General features: G+C 30.9%; 1 protein-coding gene across 2 annotated transcripts in view; it reads left to right on the top strand.

Moving 5' to 3' along the window:
• Positions 1–23,721, top strand: part of Bbs4 (Bardet-Biedl syndrome 4) — a 382,842-nt gene that overhangs the window by 218,528 nt on the left and 140,593 nt on the right. For both annotated transcript variants that reach the window (XM_074257990.1, XM_074257991.1), the window contains exon 4: positions 12,416–12,510. In XM_074257990.1, the coding sequence (XP_074114091.1) occupies positions 12,416–12,510 (95 nt within the window). The remainder of the gene's footprint in view (positions 1–12,415; positions 12,511–23,721) is intronic.

Genomic DNA, 23,721 nt, shown 5'->3' on the forward strand with positions numbered 1-23,721 from the left:
AAAAAAATTTCTAAAAACATAGGTAGAAAATATTCATAAAAATAAAACAATTAAATTTTTTACTGACCGGATACTGTAAAAGACTAATAACTATAATCGATAGTTTGATTGGTGTTAAAAGCAATATTTTTGCTTGATTTATTTCCAATTATAATTTATGTTTTTTCCCTCATAAAAATATTTTTTTCTTGAGATTTTTATGTATTGATTTGTAAGATTATTCAATCTACGCAATTAAAAATAATAGAGTAAATACTCGAAAATTAGTTTGTTTACATACCACCTTATTTATGTATTGATTATTTAGGAACTTTTTACTGTGTCTTATCATAATTTCATACTATTCTCTGATAACCAGAATGTACATTAAAATAAAAAAATATAAAGTTGCTGTTAAAAATATTTTCAAAAATTGCATGTATAGTTTTAAAAAGTTTTCTTGTGTATTTAAAATTTTATTGTTGAAAAACATATATCTATTTCAATAAAATTTCGAGTCTTAATGTCTTTGATAAATCTGCAGAAACTACGTAACAGAGAAATACCTCAATTTTTATATAAAATTCTCTATTTAAGAAAATAAAATTGATTCCTCTATAAAGTTAAGAAATTCCCAACACAACATAGCAGTCGCTTGACATTTATGTTCCTTGGTAATTTAATTTTTTCCTCTTCAATTTAACCATTTAAAATATTTTTGATCTTGTTTATCGTACAAAAAAATTTTAACTCCATTCAGTACTAAGTTCATGTTAGGTTATAAAAATTTGATTCGAACAAATTAATTGAAATCATTGTGATTTAACCTTAATAAAATTTTGCTAAATAACTTCTTTTATTATCCAGTGCTTAAAAATTGTATTTTCCTTTGATTTTGATCACAATAATTTATTTACTGTTGTATAATAAAATTTCACATGAGACAGAGCTTCTAATGACTTATTTTTATGTAAATAACATGTTAGCTCAGGTATTGGTTCAACAATTATGATATAAAAATAGTTGCTCGAAGTTTATGTAGATGTCACATTGGATATTAAACTTTGTTATTATTTTCATGATACTGTACCGATGTTCAATTGAGATCAATTTTTATACAGACATTAAGTTATGGTCTGTTCGATCAAATGTTGAAAAATTAAAACTTATTAAAGTAGTTTATGAGATAAATTAGTTTTTATTGAAAAACATACGTTATTACCATGAAGATAATTTAAAAAAATCTTAAGAAAAAAATTTGACTATAAATCCTCTTCTACCGACTGCACGTAATTGCTGACGCTTACCGTGTTATTACCAACATATTTCTTTAAAACTTCAAGCAGAGATTTTTAATTTTTACAATGGTATTAACTATCATACCTCAATAGAAATTTTCATTAAATGGAGTCATTTCCGATTGTACTGCTGTTGGTTTTGAGTCACATGTTGTTTGCAAGGGATAAAAATTAAGCAAATAATAAATTTCAGTAGCTGTTAAATTTTACACTGGCTGAAAAAATGTACAGCTTAATTCGAGATACAAATTCTACGTTTAAAATTTGTGCCAAAATCAATCGGCGTAAAAATAGAAAAAAAGTAGTATTAAACCAAGCTCAAGTACTGATAAATCTCAACATGAAGGCATTTTAGAATGTTCAAGTGGTAATTGGTGTTTTTTTCACATACATGTTGAATTTATTTATATTTTTATTGCTCCTGGCTTTAGTCATAAATAACCTATAGTTGAAATTTTTTATTCATAACTTTATAACTTATTAGATGACAATTATTTTTAATATAATAACCATAATAAATAATTTTCTCAATATTTTTACTGGCTGGAAAAAAAAAAATTTCTATAAAATATTAGAACAGAATATTTATTTCGGATAAAATAGTAATAGGATAAAACTTTAATGATGTCAATTTGTATTAAATAATATTTTATATCATTCTGATTTAACAAGTAATATTTTTATTTACTTTAAGATGTTATTAACTGTAAAACTAAATTTTTCTCTTAATTTTTAGATGACTCGGGGATGTTAAATGAAATAAAGAATAATCTGTCCGCTAATAGTCCAAGAGTTTCCTTAAAACGTTTGCTTTCTGATTCTTTCACACAGCCACCTATAAAAAAATAAAATGTGTGAAAATGGACAGTGTAGATCTTGATACTACTTCAAAGTCATCTGAAAAATTACCCTCAGATAAAGTAAAACAACAATTACCTAGAGTTGAGATAAAAAAATTAATCTCAAGTACGCCAAATACGAGCAAATCAGATATCAATACTGAAAGTTTAGAGCATTTGTACAATGTCAACGACGATATTTCATCTATATGTCAGACTAGTGGTCTTGAGACAAAAATAACTGATAACAATAATAATGAGGACTGTTCTGATGAAAAAATGAAACACACAGTAGTGATTTCATTCAGTCGTTTATAGACGACAATGGAAAACGTTGTTTGAAACTTGATAATAATCAAGTTCCTTTTTACTCACAGATGAGAATATTAAGAATATTCCTATAATTTTAAACAGTGATTTAAGTTCTAATAATACCTCAGGTGATTTTCAACAGTTTAAAATAATTTTTCTAAATCTTTTAAATAATTTAAAACAAACTAAAAAAATATCAAATTTCCTTTCTAAATATTATAAATTATAAATCATACGTATGTACATTCTGATCATGTTACTGACGGACTTACAGTGGGTAGAATGAATAACATTTAACTCGTTATTTAAAAATTCAAAGTACTAAAAACTAATAAAATTCTCATCTTACTTTTTAGAACTCTAGATGATGAAATTGATTATTTACATTTAACGTCTAGTGTCAGGTTTACTCAGAAATGAATAGTTACATGTATTTGAATACCTGAATTCTCAAGATTAGTAATATAAAAATTTTTTTATACTTTCAATTTATATATCCATAAGGGACAAATTATTTAATTAACAAAAGTACATATAGTTCTACTAATTAAATTATTTGATTAACAAAAATACAAATATTTCTACTGATTTTTTTTTATCTGACACGATTATAAAAATTGAAGCAGTTAAATTATGACAGCTTTTCGTAAATGTAAACATAACCGTTATAGCTTAACACGACTGAATCTATTATTTAAAAAGGCATTTTTCTAAAAAAAAAAAAAAATTAAAAAAATAAAATTTTATTAGTTAATAAGCTAAAGGACTTGTTTATTTATAGATTTTGGATTTTGTTCGTTAAATGAAATCACTCCTGGAAGGTAATTTTTTATTATTTTTACACATGATCAATTGTAGATGCATTATTCTTTATAGAATTATCTTAATAACATATTTTAATTTATTAGGCCATTGAATGCACGTATTCAAACAGATGGTGAGAGCGCACAAATTGATCACACCCATGTTATGGATAAAAATTATATTTTAACTGATCGACCAAGTCACAAAAAATTGAACAGTTTGCTAGATGGACAAAGAGAAATAGAGAAAGCACAAATTATTCTAGCTTCTAAGCGACATGCTCAGTGTCAAAGCGATTCAGCATCAGAAAACGGATATTTACCCAGTTCATTGAAAACATTTGACCAAAATAATCCGAAGATGACAGATGAAACATGTTTCAGTGATGGCTCTAATATTCAGGGACTACCTGATCTAGTGAATAATTTTGAATCAGATTGTTCTGATTCGGATTTTTCTGATTCAAAATCAAAAGACTTGGAAACTAGATTTAAATCGATCAGAAAAAAAAGGGAAAAATTTTTTAGGGATTTGCGGCAGCGTGATAAAGGTTAATTGTTTGATAAACTGATCTATTTCCTTAAATAAACTATACCACAAAATGCTTATCATTTTTTTATATTTTTTTTTATAGACTCTTTAACTGATGACGAATCGACACCAGAGAGAGAACTACATGTTGAATTACAAAAAAACTGTGGTAATTCGAGTGAATCTAATTCTGAAATGGAAGATACTTCAAATGTATTTTGGGTTATTAATAATAATCGCAAACAGTTACTAAAGAAAATAGCTTTTGCCGAAAATGGTAAGTTACTTGATTCAATCAACTTGTTGTTATTATTAAATAACTTCCTGATGTTAGTTGTTATTTAGTTATTTATCATTTTTCTTTTTTACACTCGGAAAAGTATAAACTAAACAAAACTTATTAAAACTAATTCAATATAAATGTTAACAGACTCAATCTCTGATGATTTCTTGGCATCACAAAACGGAGTTTCTGTTCAGGAAGAAAATAATGACAATACGCCAAAATCTCATTTAGATTCGATAGATCTAGGAAACTTACTAACGGAATTGGAGCAAAAGAAACAGCATCTATCAAATAAAGAAGATAAACATGATAACGGTAAGTAATTTAATAAATTTATTGTATAGCAAAAGAACAAATTTACAGTACAATTTTTATCTTTATGTGAAAACAATTAAGTGGAATTGGAAAGAGTAATTTGATTATTGATATTTCCAGACTCAGATCCGGATTATATTCCAGAATCAGAGGATTCAGTGGTTGAAACAAAAATCAAACAAAGATTGTGACAAAGCCATCTACTGTTAAGAAAAATCGAGAGCCTAATGAAACTGTAATAATAGAAGAAAATGCTGTTGCTCAAGGCTATGATGTCGATTTACCGTCTGTCATTCCATCCACATCGTCTGGAGGACCAAAACTGGTCGTTAAAGCGTCTAATTCGGGTCCAAAACGGCATGCTTGTCAATATTGTGGAAAGTTATACTCAAAGTTAGCTCGACATATTACAACTGTGCATAAAAACGAAGAAGATGTTAAAAAATTATTTCTTTAAAGCCAAAAGATCCATCTAGGCTTGAACGGATCAGGAAGATCAGATGTGCTGGAGATGCTAAACACAATATGAATGTTAAGCCCGGAGCTAATGAACACGAATTAATTGTATTGAGGCGTCCAAGAAAACTAGCTGATAAAGTTGAAAAAATCCATCTGACTTTGCTGTTTGTCCAAGTTGTAAAGTATCATCAACTAAAAATTTTTGTCATCTCACTTCGCCAATTGTACCGGCCATTCAGGTAAAAATCGGCGAATTATAAAAAAATGTCGTCACTTTATGAGACTCAATTTCACCCTGATACATGTAAAAAACTGCGTCGACTCATAGTTAACATGCACGTAGATGAACCGTCTAAGACTTTGAAACATGATGATTTACTTATTCGTTACGGAAATATGTTGGTTGAGAAGTATAAAAATCCTCAAACAGATGAAATGATCCGTAATAGACTGCGTCTTCTTGCCAGACTATTAAATACAGCAAAAAAAGTAGAAATTGAAATAATAAATAAAAAGAAATCGAATGGTCAATCCTATTCAAAAACTCCGATCACTGATATGTTATCTGTTTTCGACCCAGAAAATGTAAAAATTTGCATCAAAGCAGTAAACATAATGGCAGGAATCGATGATCAAACTTATGATGCAAAAGCTCCATCAGTAGCAAGTTCGTGCGGACAGTTTTTAAAGCATTTAGGTGATTTTTTAATCAGTGAAAATATACAGGATAAAAAAAAACAAGATAATGAAAACATAAAAGACTTTATACACGTCATTACACGTAAATGGAATGACATTGTAAATAAAAACGTCGAAGAAGCACAAGCTATAAAAAAACGACAGAAGACGAAAGTAAAAAAATTACCTAATGCTGATGAGATATATAAACTCACAGAACATTTAACTTCATTGCAGAAACGAGCATACGATGAACTGTTTGTAGTTTTTTCAAAGGAAAGCTTCAATCTTTTGGCTAAAACAACACTCTTACGCGTGCAAATTTTCAATAGAAGAAGACCTGGCGAAACTGAAAGAATTTTACTCGAAGATTTCAAAGATTATGACAGATTAACCGAAGAAAAATATCCAGATATCATGAGGACATTATCTGAGAAAGCAAGAGAACTGTGCAATAAGTATGTAAGGTTTTCCATTCGAGGCAAACAAAACTTGAGAGATGCAACCGTGATTTTAGATGAGATGATGTTGAAGTCAATTAATTTATTGATAGAAAATCGCAAAAATGCTCAAATTCACGCGAACAACCCATTTATTTTTGCTATTCCTGGATGCTCCTCAGATTATAAGTACTTGAGATCTTGTGAATTAATGCGGAAATTTTCAGAAGAGTGTGGTGCGAAAATTCCAGAAAGTTTACGTGCTACTGATTTGAGAAAACACATTGCTACCTATTTCATCAATCATAATATCAATAATATTGAAAGAGAAAAAATAGCCAAGCACTTGGGGCACACAATGGGAGTGCATGAAAATTTCTATCATTTAGCAAATATAGCGGAAGAAATTTGTGAGTTGCCACTAGTTCTCAGTCGTGCGTGTGGTATGACTAATAATGATGCATCTGAAAATCTAAGTTCATGTGATTCTAGTGATTCTGACCTGGAGTCAAATAATGCTGAGGAATCAAAAAATCTAGTGATGAAAGTAACAATGACATTTTTACTTATGTATTCAATAGGAATAATTTTCTGTTTATAATTGTTCTTCTTTGTCATAAAAAACGTTGATTATTAATACTTTTTGAATTCCAGATATCGATGTGAGTGTAACTAATCCATGTAAAAGGAGAGTTTGGACGTCGTTAGAGATCGATGCACTGAAAGAGCATTTTGGGGAAAAATTGGCTCAGCGGAAATACCCAAGTGCAAAGGAGATGGATACTGCGAAATTAAAAGATAAAAGACTGGCCAGTCGTGATGCAGCAGTAATCAGAACATGGTTTAGCAACCTGTACAACAAAAAAAGTAAAAAACGAAACGATAACTGAGTAAAAACAAGTAATATCTGGTGGTACTTAATCTACCAATTTTTAACTAATATTATTTAGTTAGCTAATACTTAGATTTTGGTTATGTGCGTTTTATTTTCTTATTTTTTTCCACAGTTCTAAATATTTTCAAGTGCATTTATAAAAAACTATATTTAATCAATATGAAGTGATATTTTATGATCATTTGAAATTTAGTTATACCGATTTCATGTACTGATTGTTTTAAGATTTTTAAAATTTTGATCGGCATTCGAATCAAAAAATTATATTTAATCAACATATATACTGATATGTTGCCACGTAGTCAAATTTTTAGACATAAATTTGAACTAAGTAATGTTTAATTAATATAAAGTGATAAGTTATCACCTTAACTTTAGACGTATGAGTTTTATTTTTTCATGATTTTTAACGATTTTAAAAATCGTTAAATTCATCGAAATGAAATTGTGTTCCATCACAAAAAAGTGATGTATTCACACTTGAATTTTATTGGCATATATGTAAGGCCCATAATTATTCTAGCCATAAAAATGGAGTCAAATCGAGTCAAAAGATATCTGTCGATAGAAAAATGTGATGCTTGATTAGTTGATTTTTTTTTTGTTTTTATTCAAGGATTCTTGAAAGTTCACTTGTATTTAAAATGGACAAATAGTATTTGACCAACATTAAGTGATGTACAAGCACTTTTATTTTGAACTTTTATGTTGCAATTAACTTAATTTTTATTTAAACTTTATTTTTAGTTTGTTAATATTTGAAAACTACAAGTCAAAGTATGTTTTATTTTTTCGCTATTTTTAAGTATTATCTAAATTCTTAAATGCAATAAAATAAACCAATGCTCAATTAACATTAACTGATTTATGCAAACTTTTATGTTACTAGTATATATGTTACAATTAACATATCTTTTAATCCTGTTTTTATTTTTTATTATCAAAAGTATAATTTAAATAATTATAACAATTATAATATCAATTCGTCATGCAATGAAAAGTATTATTACAAATGTTAAAGAATATAATTATAATCGTTTTTCTATAAAGTTAAATCTCTGTAAAGTTCTGTTGTATTCTTAATAAATATTTGCACTTGAAAAATGTCATAAATTTTTCCATTAATGATCAGCAACCAAACTCAATTATAAAATAAACATTAAAGAAGTCTGTCAACAGGACTTTCAATTCTTGGAACATAATTGCATTTTTGACTCAAAACTTTTAAATCATAAAAACTGATTGAGGTAAAATTTTCGTGAAAAAGTATATTATGAAAAAAGTAAAACTAATTTTTTGTTAAAATTTTAGTAATTTTTCGAAGTTATTAAACGTTTAAAATTAACCTGTCATCAATAAGGTCCATTTCTAATTTTATAATTTTGTAACTAACAACTGAATAATTATTGCAAAATGAATATAACTTTTCCCAGGAAATCCATTTTAATTTTCACTTTCATTAAAATAGAACAAAAAATTTTAACAGGTCTTGAAACATTAAACTTAACAAAATTGGTTATAAAATTCTTCTGTAGAGCATTGAATTTCTTTTTCAAGTAGATTTATTCGTACGCTTCATATTATTTTGTCATCAGATGATAAAATTTAAAAATCAAGGAGCCATGTTTCTCTCAAAATGCTTATATTCTGAAAATAATTCCATAAAATGTGTTGATATCACAAATGTTGATGATTAGAGCTTTTTTAAGCATATAATTAAGCATATAATTACCTTTTAGTATATATTTATCGAAATATATTGATCTATTCTTGTAGTTGGATGGTTTGAGAATTTTAGATATATAAATAACATTAATTCAAGAAAAGACTGAAAACTCGGATGCAGTCATATATAATCGGCTTTTGGAACTGTATCTCATTCAACGTATATTCACCATAGCTTATTTTTTAACGATCATCCCTGTTTAAAAATTTCAATATGATCCTATCAAAAGCGACAAAAGCCGCTTAGAAAACAATAGATTCTATTGGTTTCTAAGCGGCTTTTGTCGCTTTTGATAGGATCCTATTGGAATTTTTAAACAGGGATGTCAATGCCCTCAATTATGTGTTGTCATTTGTAGTGACATTACTGATTAAGTGTAGATTATTAACATTGCACTGTACTTTTTTATAAACTAGTACAACCTATTAAAAATAAAAGTAATAATAATTTTGATATCGAGAGAATAAATCCTGTCACGAATTTAGTCTCGGTTGGTAATGAGTCATTAAGCTACATATATGTGACTTCGGGGACCTACATCGAAATATATCTGGGAACGAAGACCCGTGATCATATATATATCCGGCTTGGAAGACAACATACAAATCGACATATATCCGCAAACGAGGACCGACTTTGAGTTACCGGGGATAAAAGTTTTATACGAAATTTTTCTTGTGAAATTCCAAAAATTTTACCATCCAAACTTTGAAAATTTAAAAACTTTCCTACAATTAAATACGGTTTCGTGAATTATTAAAAATTAGATAGAATTTGGTCAAAAGTCATAATATTTCAGTAGGTTTCATTGTCATGTATATAATTCTATGAAATTCCGTAAGAGTTCATAAAATTTATTAGAATCCATATAAGCTCATACGATAATTTTTGTATAATTTTATAAAATCTTAAGGCGTTTTGATCAAGTTATTTAGAAAAATATGATATTTCTTCCTAATAAAAATTGTTGAGTACGTATATCTACTGCAATGGCCTTGGATGCAATTGAAAATAGAGATTATCAATCAATTTTGAGGTATGCAGACAACTACATACTTAAAATAGGTATAAGAAAGATTTTGGTATTACGGGATCAAATTATTTCATAAAATCCTATAATATTTTGAATTTTGCATTTTTCGTACTTAGTCTCGGTCAGTAATAAGTCATTAAGCTACATATATGTGACTTCAGGGACCTGTACCGATATATATCTGGGAACGAAGACCTGTGATCATATATATATCTGACTTTGACGACCACGTATAAAAAGATGATTATATCGGTCCTCAAAGACGAGATTAAACATATATCATTAAATTGATTTCGGGGCCGGTCCTCGAAGCCCGTGTTAATTCAGTTTATTTTCGGGGACCGTCTCCGAAGCCAAAAAATGTCCCCATAGCCGGATATATATATGTGAAATGGTCCCCGTTCACCGTATTAAACATATATATATATATATATATATATATATATATATATATATATATATATATATATATATATATACGATATTATCGGCAGTGTCTCTTCTCTAACTCCCGTAATTCTATACGGATCTCAATAAAACGTAACATACTTATTCTTAGGACGATTTCCGAGGTTAAGTTCTAAGATGAGCCAAATCTGTCGATTACTTTAAAAATGAGAGCAATTCAAAAATTTTCAAAAATCGCAAAAAATTTTCGCTTTTACCTTATTTCCATGTAATAACAATGGAAAGCGACATCCTATCGGATTTCTGTAAATTGCATTTGAAAGCTTGTTTAATATGCTTCAATTTGTATACTGATTCATTTTACCAAATTGAATATTTCAGGAATAATAGCAATTCAAAAATTTTCAAAAATCGTAAAAATTTTCAATTTTTACGTATTTCCGTGCAATTACAATTGAGCGCGATATCTTATCACAATTCTATCAAGAGCATCTGAAAGCTTATTAAATAAGCTTTAATTTGTGTACCTTATTATCAGTCTAGGCTAAAAATTAGCTACTTTTTCAGATAGATTTAATGAAATTTTACTTTTGCATTCGTTTTGATGTCATTATATTATTGTAACTGAAGATGTATATTATTGCTATTATCATTACTTATTTTACATTTTGTTTATAATTTCCAGTCAATTGTATAGATATTTAACGCTTGTACATATGGTCTCATTCTTGATCAATCAAAAAAAATGTTCCTGACGCTTCTCATTCTTTATTTTCTTCTTTTTGTCTTGTTTTTTTTTCTCACCTATAATCCAATTTTTTTACATCTTTTGATCATATCTATCAATTGATATTATTATGTTTTCCAGTTATTTATTTACTTCTTACTCAAATAAAAACTGAAATAATTAAAAAATGAATTATTCATTATTGTTTTTTTTTTTTTAGTTATACTTTTTTTTTTTAATTGTAATTACTCATCTGTATAGTACTTCCGTTCCTTTTTTTTTCATTTATTGTAATGACTATGATAAAATTGATGACTTTCTTATCGAGTGTACACATTCATATATTTTCCATATTCTTTATGAAAAGTCAGTGATAATTACTCTTAGCGTTCGAATTTTCTATACTGTCGTCCTATTTGAAAAAAAAAAGCACTTTATTTCGTCATTTTTATATTCGTTACCTTGGTTTATTGTTTTTTCTCATTTCAAAAATTTTTTTTTATTCTTTTTTTTTCAATATTTCATATTTTTTTTTTATTTATTTTTTGTTTTATTTTGTAGTATTTTTTTTTATCTGTTTTCATAAGTTTTTTTTTGTATTTCTATAATCTTTTTTTTATTTGTTGTTGTTTTTCAATTATTTTATATTCAAAGGTCAATTTTAACTTAAAATAATTAACTAAATCTTTAATATTTTCTCTATTACCTGATTTTTTTGGGCGACAAAAATCACTATTATATGCTACCTTGAATGATTTAAAATTCGTGTATCTCAATATTTGAGTATCAGTTTCATATCGACGATATTAGCAATTTGTTTAACTCCTCATTTTTTAGACGGTGATTTTTACACATTTTGATGTAGCCATAATGAGATTATAAATTATTTGAATGATTCAAACCTAAATATGATATCTCTATCAGATATCATATTTAATGATATTAAATGGAAAAAACCACGAGAAAAATAAAAAAAGATAGATTTTTCTTTTAGGAAATAATTCACAGAAATTATTGGAAGCAAAAAATATAAAAATGTCTAGCGAGATGTGTAACACAACTTTTTTAGGTTCACAAAATTATATCAAAACAATACAGATTTGATTATTATAAGCTATATGTAATTACTAATAACTTGTTAAAATATCTAGTAGATCTGTTTATACTCTTACATGTACTTTATACTCTTCTATTTTGTATTTTTGCCATTCGGCGATTGCTTTGGCATTTAAATTGAATAAATAAATAACAACTATGTAACATAATTGTTATAATAATTGTAATGAAAATAAATTTAATTCATTAAAATATAAAAATTTAAATAAATGAAATCTACTTCCATTTCGGCTGCCGAATGGCCTTTTTTTCTTCATAGCCACTTAGAGAATCTACCTGTCGACATTAAGAGTGACTAAATGGCGCTATCCTGTATTTTAGATGACAATGCTACAAAACATTTTCATCTCAAACTAAAACATCATTTGTTCGATTTTCGACAGTATTCAATCTATTTGCATTCATTTGAGAGTCAGTGATGAGACTATTTTTTACTTTGTGTCATTAAATAAATTTTACGGTGTGGAACTTTTGGATTTTCTAAATTTTTATCTATTGCACAACGAATCAGAATTTCTAAAACGATTATAATGAATCATTAACAATGAAGTTTTAACTTCCGATTTCAGATTTCTTCTCGGGAATCATACTCAAGCAATAATTGTTTACTCGGAAGCTTTCCAAAATTCGAATCCATCTGAATGGCGGATATATTACAACATTGGTGAGTACAGCATAATTTTTCATTCAATTAAATGATCGATCAAACGAGCTTGCTGAGGGCAGACGCAATTAGATCAAATTATATAATATGTTTTGTTCTCGATGATAGTTATGTCGTTCGTTAGACTTGTTATGTCCAGATTAAAAAAACTAATTAAATCTACTTTGATCCTGTAAAAAGAATCCTGTTAATATCTGTAGATGAGGTGGCAACTGTAGACTAGCACGTGTGGCTATTCGTTTTACGGTTCCACCTATCCCATCACATGGCCCTTTGCCGTGTGCCGTAGCGAAGAAATTTCACTCGACTGTTATTGCAAAATCTTCCTTCTAATAAGATAAATTATCAAAATGTTAAAAATTTTTATACTGTTGAGGCACGCCGTCTGAGAAAAAAAAGATTTCACAAACGTCAGAAGACAGAGATTTTATGAAATCAATACATTATGTAGATCATAGAATTATTAATATCTAAGACAGCAGCACACCAGACAGAAACTTCAAGACGCTCGGAGATCACCAAAGTTAGGCAGCATTGAGTAGGGTTAATAGTTGGATGGGTGACCGCTTGTGTTATAGCCGTAAAATTATGTCGAGACATTTTTTTTTGCATTTCATTTGGTTGCAGAGAATCGCGTAGGACCATATTAAATACTCTATCCATAAAATTAACCCAATAATAAATTAGATGTAATAGATCTATAATTAAATATTGTTATGTATAATTACATATTGTTATACATAGTTATATATAATTATATGTGATTATATTTGGCCATTTTTGATATATATTCATCTATAACCAATATATATATATTGTGACATGGGAAATTTTTCCCATCTATATTTCGATTATAGAGATTATTTTTTTTTTTAGTATTATTTAGTCTAAAGTGTTGGCCAGGCTGATGGAATGCTGAGATTCGACGCGCCTGTGTCGCCCCAAGTGGTTTCCGATCAGAATGCAAAGCTCGAGGTAGAAATCAAGCCGAACCGCGCCAAATAAATTATATTAAGTATGGATGGATGCGTCCGACAAAATTTACGATGCATTTGAGAGTGTGTGAGAGAGAGAGAGAGCGAATGAGAAAAGCGACCGGGCGAACCCGCAGTTCAGTTCGCCATCAACGACCAGGGAGACATCTGGGAGTGCCAACGATCAACAAGGGAAAATCCAGAATCGGAATCAACGAATGACAGGACGTTGAAGCAACGGGAGCACATCGAGGCTCCACCTGAACGCCGGATGGAGAAGTAAAGCGGGAATCGACCAACCATCGAGCATGGAAATTTATCCGACAACGGCTAATTGGACGCGCAGCTTCTTAGCTGCGCTAAGATAATATATAAGAAGGTATTCCAATCCTGCAATGCATGATGGGAAATGTGTCAAGCGGTCGCGCCACCACGAGTGTGTCAGGCACACTAACTGGCAACTAAAGTACTTTCATGCTAACTCCGATAATAATGAAATATTATTTTTAATAATAAATCAACGTTTAAAAAAATTATTTCCACCCTCCAATAACAATAATAAATGATAATAATTAATTAGAAACTGTTAATTCAGTTTTTTTATTGTGTCCTCAATTTCTCCGGTTAAACCGGCTTCTCTTAAATGCGGCTTATCATTTACCTTTGATTCCATTCTAAGTGCTCATTTAGTAGCACGAATGATTTTTGCTTGATTGTCTATCCATCAGACTGGGTTCGAAACCTGGTCACTGCACGTATTTTTTTTTTTTAATAATTACTTTTAACTCCTATAAATAATTTTAATTATTAATAACACTATTATAAAATTATAATAAGTATTATGATAAATATTATTACTTATAATAATTAGAGCATGGATTATTGTTTATAACAGGTGAGTAATTAGGGTATATATTCATGTTAATTATTCAAACAAGTAATGCAGTATTAATTATATTGAACAATAAACAATTTCAGTACGTAAAATTACAATAAAAATTTGATAAATAATAGCAGTATACATAAAATATGTTTAAAATTTTCAAATCTCAATTTTATTGAGAAATAATATAAACAATTAATAAAAAGTAAATAATTCATGCACGGACATTTTTTGTAGAAGTACGCATGTATGCACTTCGAGAGCTGAATATTACTAAATTCGGATTGTCTGGCTGCACCGTAATATCTTTAGCGAGAATATGTAATCGCAATGAAATAAATTTTCCAAGTACTTTATCACGAATTTCATGACACTTTGGAAAAATTATGGAGTGATTAACAGCTTCTTGGACACTCTTCATTAAGACCTGATGGACAGACTGCAAATGTAGAAGTGATTTTCTGTACGTCGTAAAAACTTTTTCAGCAGTCTTCAAAAGCTGATACACTGCTTCAGTCGGATGTTTCAAATTTCCCCGACCGTATTGTTCAATATTCCTCGTCGTATTGCATCCGTCCAAGCACTGCTCGCATTCGACAAAGGTACCGGAGAGATTATTGCAGTTTCGCAATCACTGCAACTATTCGCAGAAACAAACACTGCCCAACCACAAAGATAATAAAGTCCATAGTTCTGGATTTCAGATAATTCACAATTCTGTGGTATTTCGATGCAAGTTTGCGTTTCATCATCATCAGTTTGAAGTTCAGTCTTCTTTTGTTTGAGGAACTCTACATAGTACGGTTCATCATCATCTTCATAAGATGCAGATGATGGAACTCGTAAATACTGAGCTACTGCAATCAAGCGCATTCTATAGCGTAATTGTCGAGGTTTAGGGTGAATATCACCGCCAGCTCGAACCTGAGAAAATAAATTTTCCACAGAACTAGAAGTTAGTCGCCCGGTAAGAAGATACTGCAATTTTCCAGAGATAACTAAATCTTCTCGTAAATTCAATACAGTAGTTGTAGCAAGAATTATGCCTCGTTGAATCGGTTTCCATTTATTATCAGATCTAAATTGGAGTTGTCTGATAATTTCAATGAAACTCTGTAGAAACTCTACTCGTTCTAATGATGCTTCATTAGTTCCAAGTGAGTTACTTTTATGTCGACATACCATTGACTCGTACCACTGACTGCACAGTGTAATAAACCAACCGGTTGTTACAGCTTGTTGAGGAAGAAGACCAGTTTGAGCAGACAGAACCAACGCATGCCCCATTTCATTGCTAAAAATTTTTCTAGCAAGTCCTACATGCATTTTATCAAATTGTGATGGATCCAGAATTGCAGCAGTAAGACCTTTGACCAGTACAGGCCCACCAACTGACTGTAATTCCATAAGTCGCCGAACATGCGTTATATCCACTTCGGATGATGGTAAGTTGTTTGCTTCAACTGTAGCTGCGCTTAAAATGAATTTAGTCTTTAATAATTGTGACCAAATTCGTTTTAGTACGTGCGGAACATCAGAAGTCCAATGAAGACGTTCCTCGGAGTTTGATGGATGCTGACTAAATGAAGAGATAAAAAAGCGACTGAATGATATGCTATTAAGTGTCCACATTCCAACATTGGTAGATCCTTCATCCTTAGCAATGCATTTTACAATAATTCCGTGTTGGTATAGCAATTTAATTATTTCTTGAACATAATTCCAGAGAAGTGTCGAAGTAACAGATTTTCCAGTCAAAGCATAACCAGTTAACTGCTTCCAATGACTTTGCAATCCACGAGCGACAAATGCTATTGCATGAGAAGCCATTGAGTCAGCCTCAGCTGAATTTCTCGCTAGTTCTGGAGTCACTAACCCAATAAATTTTCCTAGAGCACGATCATACTCAACAGCCGGGTGAATAGATATCTCATCTAAAGCCAATATACAATAATGAGCAGTCTGATCGTGTTCTTGTTGAATTTTAACCCTTAGCCATTCAATTATATTATTGAAAATTCCAGGAGCAAAATTAAAACCAAACAATCGATTATATAAGGTAGAACAAGCAGGTAAGAGAAACCCTTCAGTGTCCCTTAAATTTTTGTAGGCTTTAGTACCCATTAATAATCGAATTCGTAGACCTTTCTTTATGGTTTCTTCAGACCAAGGTTTGGAGTTTGTAGCAGCATTACCTTTTAAAAATGACAGCTGATCTGGATTTAGGAACTTCTTCAAATTCTTATCGAATGTTGTCGACCTTTCAGTCATGTGAATAACCTGAAATTAATATTTTACAGTAATTAATTAGGTTTTTAATATAATAAAATGTATATTAGATTACTTTAAAAACCTTCAATCGCGTAACAAAAAAAATCCCACTGAGTAAAGGTCCCCCCTTCCCCTTTATCCTTTATTTCTCCAACTCCAAAAAGTTTGTCTTTAATGACAAATTTAGCTATGAATTATAGCTAAATTACATTGTACTCATTAATAAGTTTTTAAATAATTAAATTAAAAAAAATTTTAATTTTAATATTTTATTACCTGGCTTTTCAATGAAGCATTTTCGTTGAGAAGCTTATCAATCTGTTGCTCTAGCTGCAACTCTCGTGGTGATTTGTGTAGATTGTGAGGTGAGTGGGTGTCAGTGAAATTATTTGAAGCTTCATCTAGTAAATCTTCTCGAATGACTTCAATATTTTCATCTGCTGAGATGCCCAATCCTAAATTATAGACGAAATAATTATTAGTTGAATAAATGAGTAATAAAATATAACATTAAAAGATCAGAAGTTACATTTGACAGAGTAAAATAAATCTCAAGTATAAGTGCAGATAATGAGTGTACATTGAATGTTATAAAAATATACAGAAAAAAGGTTCACTTGAGCCAAGAAAATATTTTTCTTCCTAATTATTTTTTTGAGCGATAAAAAAAATTTTTTTGACAAGAAATTTCACTTATTTAAACCAAATTAATTGTATCAAGTATTTATGATAATTTGAATCAAGAAAAAATTACTTCCACTAAAAATAAATGTTGGAAGTAACGCCTAACGGTCTTACCCCATGAGTAGTGGGGAGGTCATGTGATGTCATGATTCCTGCCTGAGATGAGATTTGAGAACTGTACCACCACTTACTTCCGATTGAGTTTTGGTAACGTGCGGATGCACATATTAATAAATACTCTTAACTATTAATTGGTATTGTTTATTTAAAAGGCCCTACCTAATTCTAACAATAAAATTTCAAGAAAAATTTTTACTTCAGCCAAAACAACTTCGGTCTTTTTTCAGACACCAGAAACTTTTCTTAAACCAAGAATTTTGTTCTCCAGTCAAAAAATTTTTCTTTCTGTGTAATAAGTATATTTGTTTATAAAAGCCCATACCAATAACTTTCCAAGAAATATTATTGCCAGATTTAATATATTTTACGTTTAGCCTTTTATTTTTATAATTACAAATGTCATGCTATCAAAAATGAGAAGATACAGATATAAAACAAAACAACAGTTAACATTTTTCCTACTGATATTTCACTTACCCAACTGACATTTAAATATATATCAAAAATTTCCAAAGGCTAGCTGCTTTACATGAAATAATATATTAAATTTTAATAAATTGTTATATTATCCTATAAAATATATTATAATTTACTGAGAAAATAGTGCAGACTCACCTTCAGTCAAATCAGACACTCCAGACTTGCGTCTCTTACTGCTGAATGAATAATTATTATCATTATCATCATCAACATCATCAGTATCAACAGCATCGAAAGGTTTAGGAGGAGATGGATTCAAAATATCTGGGACAACATTTTTCCTCAATTTATATGAATGATTGTCACAATCAAATAAGCCTTTACTAAAATGGCCCTGTCAACAATTAAAACAAAAATTTACCAAACTAAGTATTTCAATTATTAAATTACCTGAAAAAATATTATTAAATAAAACGACAGCTTTGTAACTATTGCAATGTACCTCACACAGGCGGAAATTATCGGTAATAGGTTTCGAAATATTGCAAGCAGTTGCCCATTTTCTTCTCATGTCAACTGATCAAGAAAACCGCAACATTTTGAAACCTTTTTCGCTGCTGTTGTGACAATTAGGGAAGCTGCATCCACCCATGATCTATTAATAAATCTTAGTTCTTAAATTGTTATAAACAATGTTAAATCACCGTACAGCTGATTAATTGAGAAAAAATATCCATACTTACTTTATGTTACTTCGCTAAAAACACTATCAACAACAAAACGCCATTAACAACGACTTGAACTTTTTAAATAAATGACGATCGCTAAATTTTTTACTACTTTCATCAATTAAATGAATTAAAAACTTTTATATTAATCCGTTGACATAAAACAAAACGTACATTTTTAATGCTTAATACTAAAAAAAAAATCATAAATAATGATGATAATATTTTATGATTTTTATTATTATAAATCTATAATTAATAAAATTTACGTTAAACATTTATGATTAACGTTGTATTCTAAATATTTCCCGCCATTCATAATCGTATGTTAGTGAAAAATTTATTATTTTTACAAATAATTATAGTTCATAATTGTGAGATACAATTTCCACAAATCGAAAAATGTTGCTTTTCCCATAAAAAAAGGACATAAATAAAAAGTATACCCTAATTACTCACCTGTTATAAACAATAATCCATGCTCTAATTATTATAAGTAATAATATTTATCATAATACTTATTATAATTTTATAATAGTGTTATTAATAATTAAAATTATTTATAGGAGTTAAAAGTATTTATTTTAAAAAAAAATACGTGCAGTGACCAGGTTTCGAACCCAGTCTGATGGATAGACAATCAAGCAAAAATCATTCGTGCTACTAAATGAGCACTTAGAATGGAATCAAAGGTAAATGATAAGCCGCATTTAAGAGAAGCCGGTTTAACCGGAGAAATTGAGGACACAATAAAAAAACTGAATTAACAGTTTCTAATTAATTATTATCATTTATTATTGTTATTGGAGGGTGGAAATAATTTTTTTAAACGTTGATTTATTATTAAAAATAATATTTCATTATTATCGGAGTTAGCATGAAAGTACTTTAGTTGCCAGTTAGTGTGCCTGACAGACTCGTGGTGGCGCGACCGCTTGACACATTTCCCATCATGCATTGCAGGATTGGAATACCTTCTTATATATTATCTTAAGCTGCGCTAGAGAAAAACCACATGTTGCTGGAAAACGGAACAGAAATTATTGAATTCTGATCCGGATACCGTTCGAGCTATTATTGAGAAGCCGATAAAATTTTTGTTGTTATCACAATAAGCAAGCTAAGACGAATTATATAGGAAATTCATCCGCTTACGTGTTGAATCTGTTTAATTAATTATTTTTGAGTGTCGATCCCGCCGAAAGTCGATTTTATTGTGTAATTGCCGTACGCCAGAAAAACCAAGAATTATACCAAAAGTTTTTGGTCATTCCGACAACGAGAAATTACGTTTGTGACGCCATCGCCGAGAACCTCTGCCGCCTGTCAGCATAGCGGACACCTGCTTCCTGGACTTTCACAACGTGCCGAGACGTCGATTGAACGGGGTAAGTGCGGTCGCAGTTTGTTCATATACCTGGGTTACTTCACCGCGACCCGCGATTAAGCCTAGATCGGATAGGTTTCTTACCTGTCCGAGTACAAGCTATAATTGTTATTTAATTTTTTATAACATTTGAAAAAAAAAAAAAAAAGGACAACTAATTACGATTTGAACTTAAGTCCGAGAATAATTGTATACCGAAATTCAACAATTGTGTTGTTGAATTCCGGCTTCGGGGTGACGTCAGCCAGGTTTCTGGTGCCAATTTTTTTTTGTAAAATACGCTGTTGAGAGATATCGTGTACATTTGTCGAGTTGTTTTGGTCAAAGTTTGAGATTGCCTGCCGCAGAGAATTGGCTCGACTCGAGGGCCATCTAAGAGCGCCACTAGACACTATACCTCGAGCTTTGTTCCCGCGTACTGCCCGACGGGTAACAACAGTTACCGACGGTCCTGTTATCCGCCGCGGATGATAACTGATTGACAGATTGTGCTATCGATAATCTATGTACTACAGATCGATCCACTTGATAAATTCATTTCCTTAATGCGAATAAAAGTGAATTTTTTTTTGTTTGTTGTAATTACTCGACTGATTTCTTGTGACCTATGGTATAAAATTCGTTTAATGGTCTAAGAAGAAAATAATTTTTTTTGGTTGTTAATTTTGTTTGCGAGGCTCTTATTCGATTCGTTTTGTTCATATTTTTATTGCGTACTAGCGATATTGTTCGACTTCGCGTGCGATTAAATACGTTACCGATTCCGATTGGTCTGATTTTGGCGATTTTAATCGAATTTTGAACCATTGATTAATCAATTTTTTTAGTTGTTTTTTTTTACTGATAAATTCAAAATTTTGTTATTAAGAAAGGACGAGAAAAACAATTTTTTTGTATTGATAAATTCATAATTTGTTTATTAAGAAAAGAAAAGCGAAACAATTATTTTTTTTTGTATTGGGAAATTCAAAAATTTGTTTGTTACGAGAAGAAAAGAGAAAACATTTTTTTATTGATCATATTCAGATTTTTGTGATATTGAGAATTGCCGGACCTGCGTATTTGTCGATCTAGTTCATTGTTAATTAATAAACATTTGTAACAGTCCCTGCGCATTAATTATTTTTGTTTCTTTGAGCTGTCTCAATTTTTTTTTATCTCTGGTGGTACAAATATTCCGAATCGATTCTTATACCCGCTGTACAAACTTTAGGATCTCTTCGACGTTGACCTGCCGCCCAACGACGATCAATTGTTAACTTCCGAACCGTGGAACGTAAAGTTCCTGGCGCCCAACAATCTACGAACCAGGTAAGCCAATATTTAGGTGGAGCTCCCCGGTGCTGTCGACGCCAGTGCCGTGAAAAAGCCATCATAATATATATATTATGATGGGTTTTTCTTCACGGTGCTGGCGTCGACAGCGCCGGGGAGCTCCACCTAAATGTTGGTTTACCTGATTCGTAGATGGTTGGGCGCCAGAAACTTCAGTTCCATGGTTCGGAAGATACTAATTGTTCGTCGTTGGGCGGCAGGTCAACGTCGAAGAGATCCTAAATTTAGCAGTGCGGATCTAGGAATCGATGCGGAATATTTATACCACCAGAGAACAAAAAAGTGCGACAGCTCAAAGACAAATAATGCGCAGGGACTGTTAAGAATCTTTTTATTAATTAACAATGTACCAGATGAACAAGTACGCCGGTTCGGCAATTCTCAATTTTCAAAAAAAACAATCTGAATACGCTCAAAAATACAAAATAATCAGTTCTCCTTTATTCTCTTAACAAACAAAATTTCGAATTAAGGAAAATAATGGTCTTCGCTTTATTATCTTCACAACCAAGTATAAATCGATCCAAAACAAAAACTTGTCTCGCTGGTCCGTTCTCAACAACAAAATTTTAATTCAACAAAAAAAATTACAAAAAAAATTTACTTGTTTCGCTGATCGTCTCGTAACAACATTTCGAAGTTCTAAAAAAAATTAAATGTCGCCGCTTTCGTCTTAACAAATCGTGAGAAAGAAAAAAAAATTAACAAAGAGAAAAACAATTATATTATTTCGCGTTCCTTCTCCTAACAACAAATTTCGCCTTTATCAATAGCATCTATTTGTCGTATTTTGGTCATCGATGGCACACTTGATCGATCAGTTATCCTCTGCGGCGGATAAGTGAACCGTCGGTAACTGTTGTTACCCGTCGGGCAATACGCGGGACAAAGCTCGAGGTTTCGTTTAATATGGCGCTCGTAGATGGCCCTTGAGGCGAGCCAATTTTTTGCGGCAGGCAATCTCAAACTTTTACCAAATAAATTGACAACTGTACACAATATCCTTCAACTACGTATAAAAAAAAATTGGCACCGGATACCTGGCTGACGTCACCCCGAAGCCGGAATTCAACAACGCAATTGTTGAATTTCGGTACAATTTAATTTCTGACTTAATTCAAAAATCGTAATTATTTGAACTTTCGAAAAAAAAGAATTCACTAATTAATTATAACTTATAACTGGGACAAGTAATAGGCCTATCCGACCTCGACCTAATCGCGGGCCGCGGTGAAGTCACCCAGGTGTATTAACAAACTGCGACCGCACTTACCTCGTTCAGTCGACTCTCCAGGGAGATGTGAAATTCCTTGCAGCAAGTGTCGGCGGTACTGATGGCGGCAGAGGCTCTCGGCGATAGCGTCACGGAATTTTTGTTGTAGGAATGACCAAAATTTTGTTCGAATTCTTGACTACCTGGCAGTTGACAATTACAGCAATTTACGAGAGAAATTCTAGCGTCGACTGGATCGACACTCAAGATAACAATAACTCAACAAAATAATTAAATTCACCACGTAAGCGGCTGAATTTTCGTAATAATAATTAACACTCGTTTTAACTGTATTTCGTAGCGTAACAATAAAATAATCAACGGTTCAACAGTGGCTTTTACGGTGTCCGGCCCAGAAAATTGCTGGCTTTTTCGTTTTCCAGCAACATGTGGTGTTTTCGCTAGCGCAGCTACAAAGCTGCGCGTCCAATCAGCCGTTGTTGGATAAATTTCCATAGTCGATGGTTGGTCGATTCGCAATTTAGTACTCCATTCGGCGTTCAGGTGGAGCCCTGGTGTGCTCCCGTTGCTTCATGGTACGGTGATTCATAGATTCCGATTCCAGGTTTTCCTCGTTGCTCGTTGTCACTCCCAGATGTCTCCTCGGTCGTTGATTGCGAACTGAACTGCGGGTTCGCCCGGTCGCTTTTGTCGTTTGCTCTCTCTCTCTCGCTCACACACTCTTAATTACATAGTAAATTTATTTCGGACGCATCCATCCATACTCATTTTGATAATTTGGCACGGTTCGGCTTAATTTTTAATTACCTCGAGCTTCGCCTTCTGATCGGAAACCCCTTGGGGCGACACAGGCGCGTCGAATCTCAGCAGTCCATCAGCATAGCCAACTTTATAGACTAATTAATACGTAAAAAAAATAATCTCTATTATTAAATTTTAGTGGGAAAATTTTCCCACGTCACAATATATATATATATATATATATATATATATATATATATATATATATATATATAAATATTTTTTCTCAGGGTTTGTTTAACGCTTTTCTTCTTTTTCTAATTGGCGTCGACTGCAATTGTATTTTTTGACTGAATTTTTGGACTCAGTATCTAGAACTGAACCAGATCATTGGGATACAGGTCAGGGTCGTGAGAGATTGCTGAAAGGAATCA

This window comes from Cotesia typhae, unplaced genomic scaffold (genome assembly GCF_013202065.1).
Source record: "Cotesia typhae breed Kobodo isofemale line unplaced genomic scaffold, CoteBio_Ctyphae scaffold_58, whole genome shotgun sequence".
Taxonomy (NCBI): domain Eukaryota; kingdom Metazoa; phylum Arthropoda; class Insecta; order Hymenoptera; family Braconidae; genus Cotesia; species Cotesia typhae.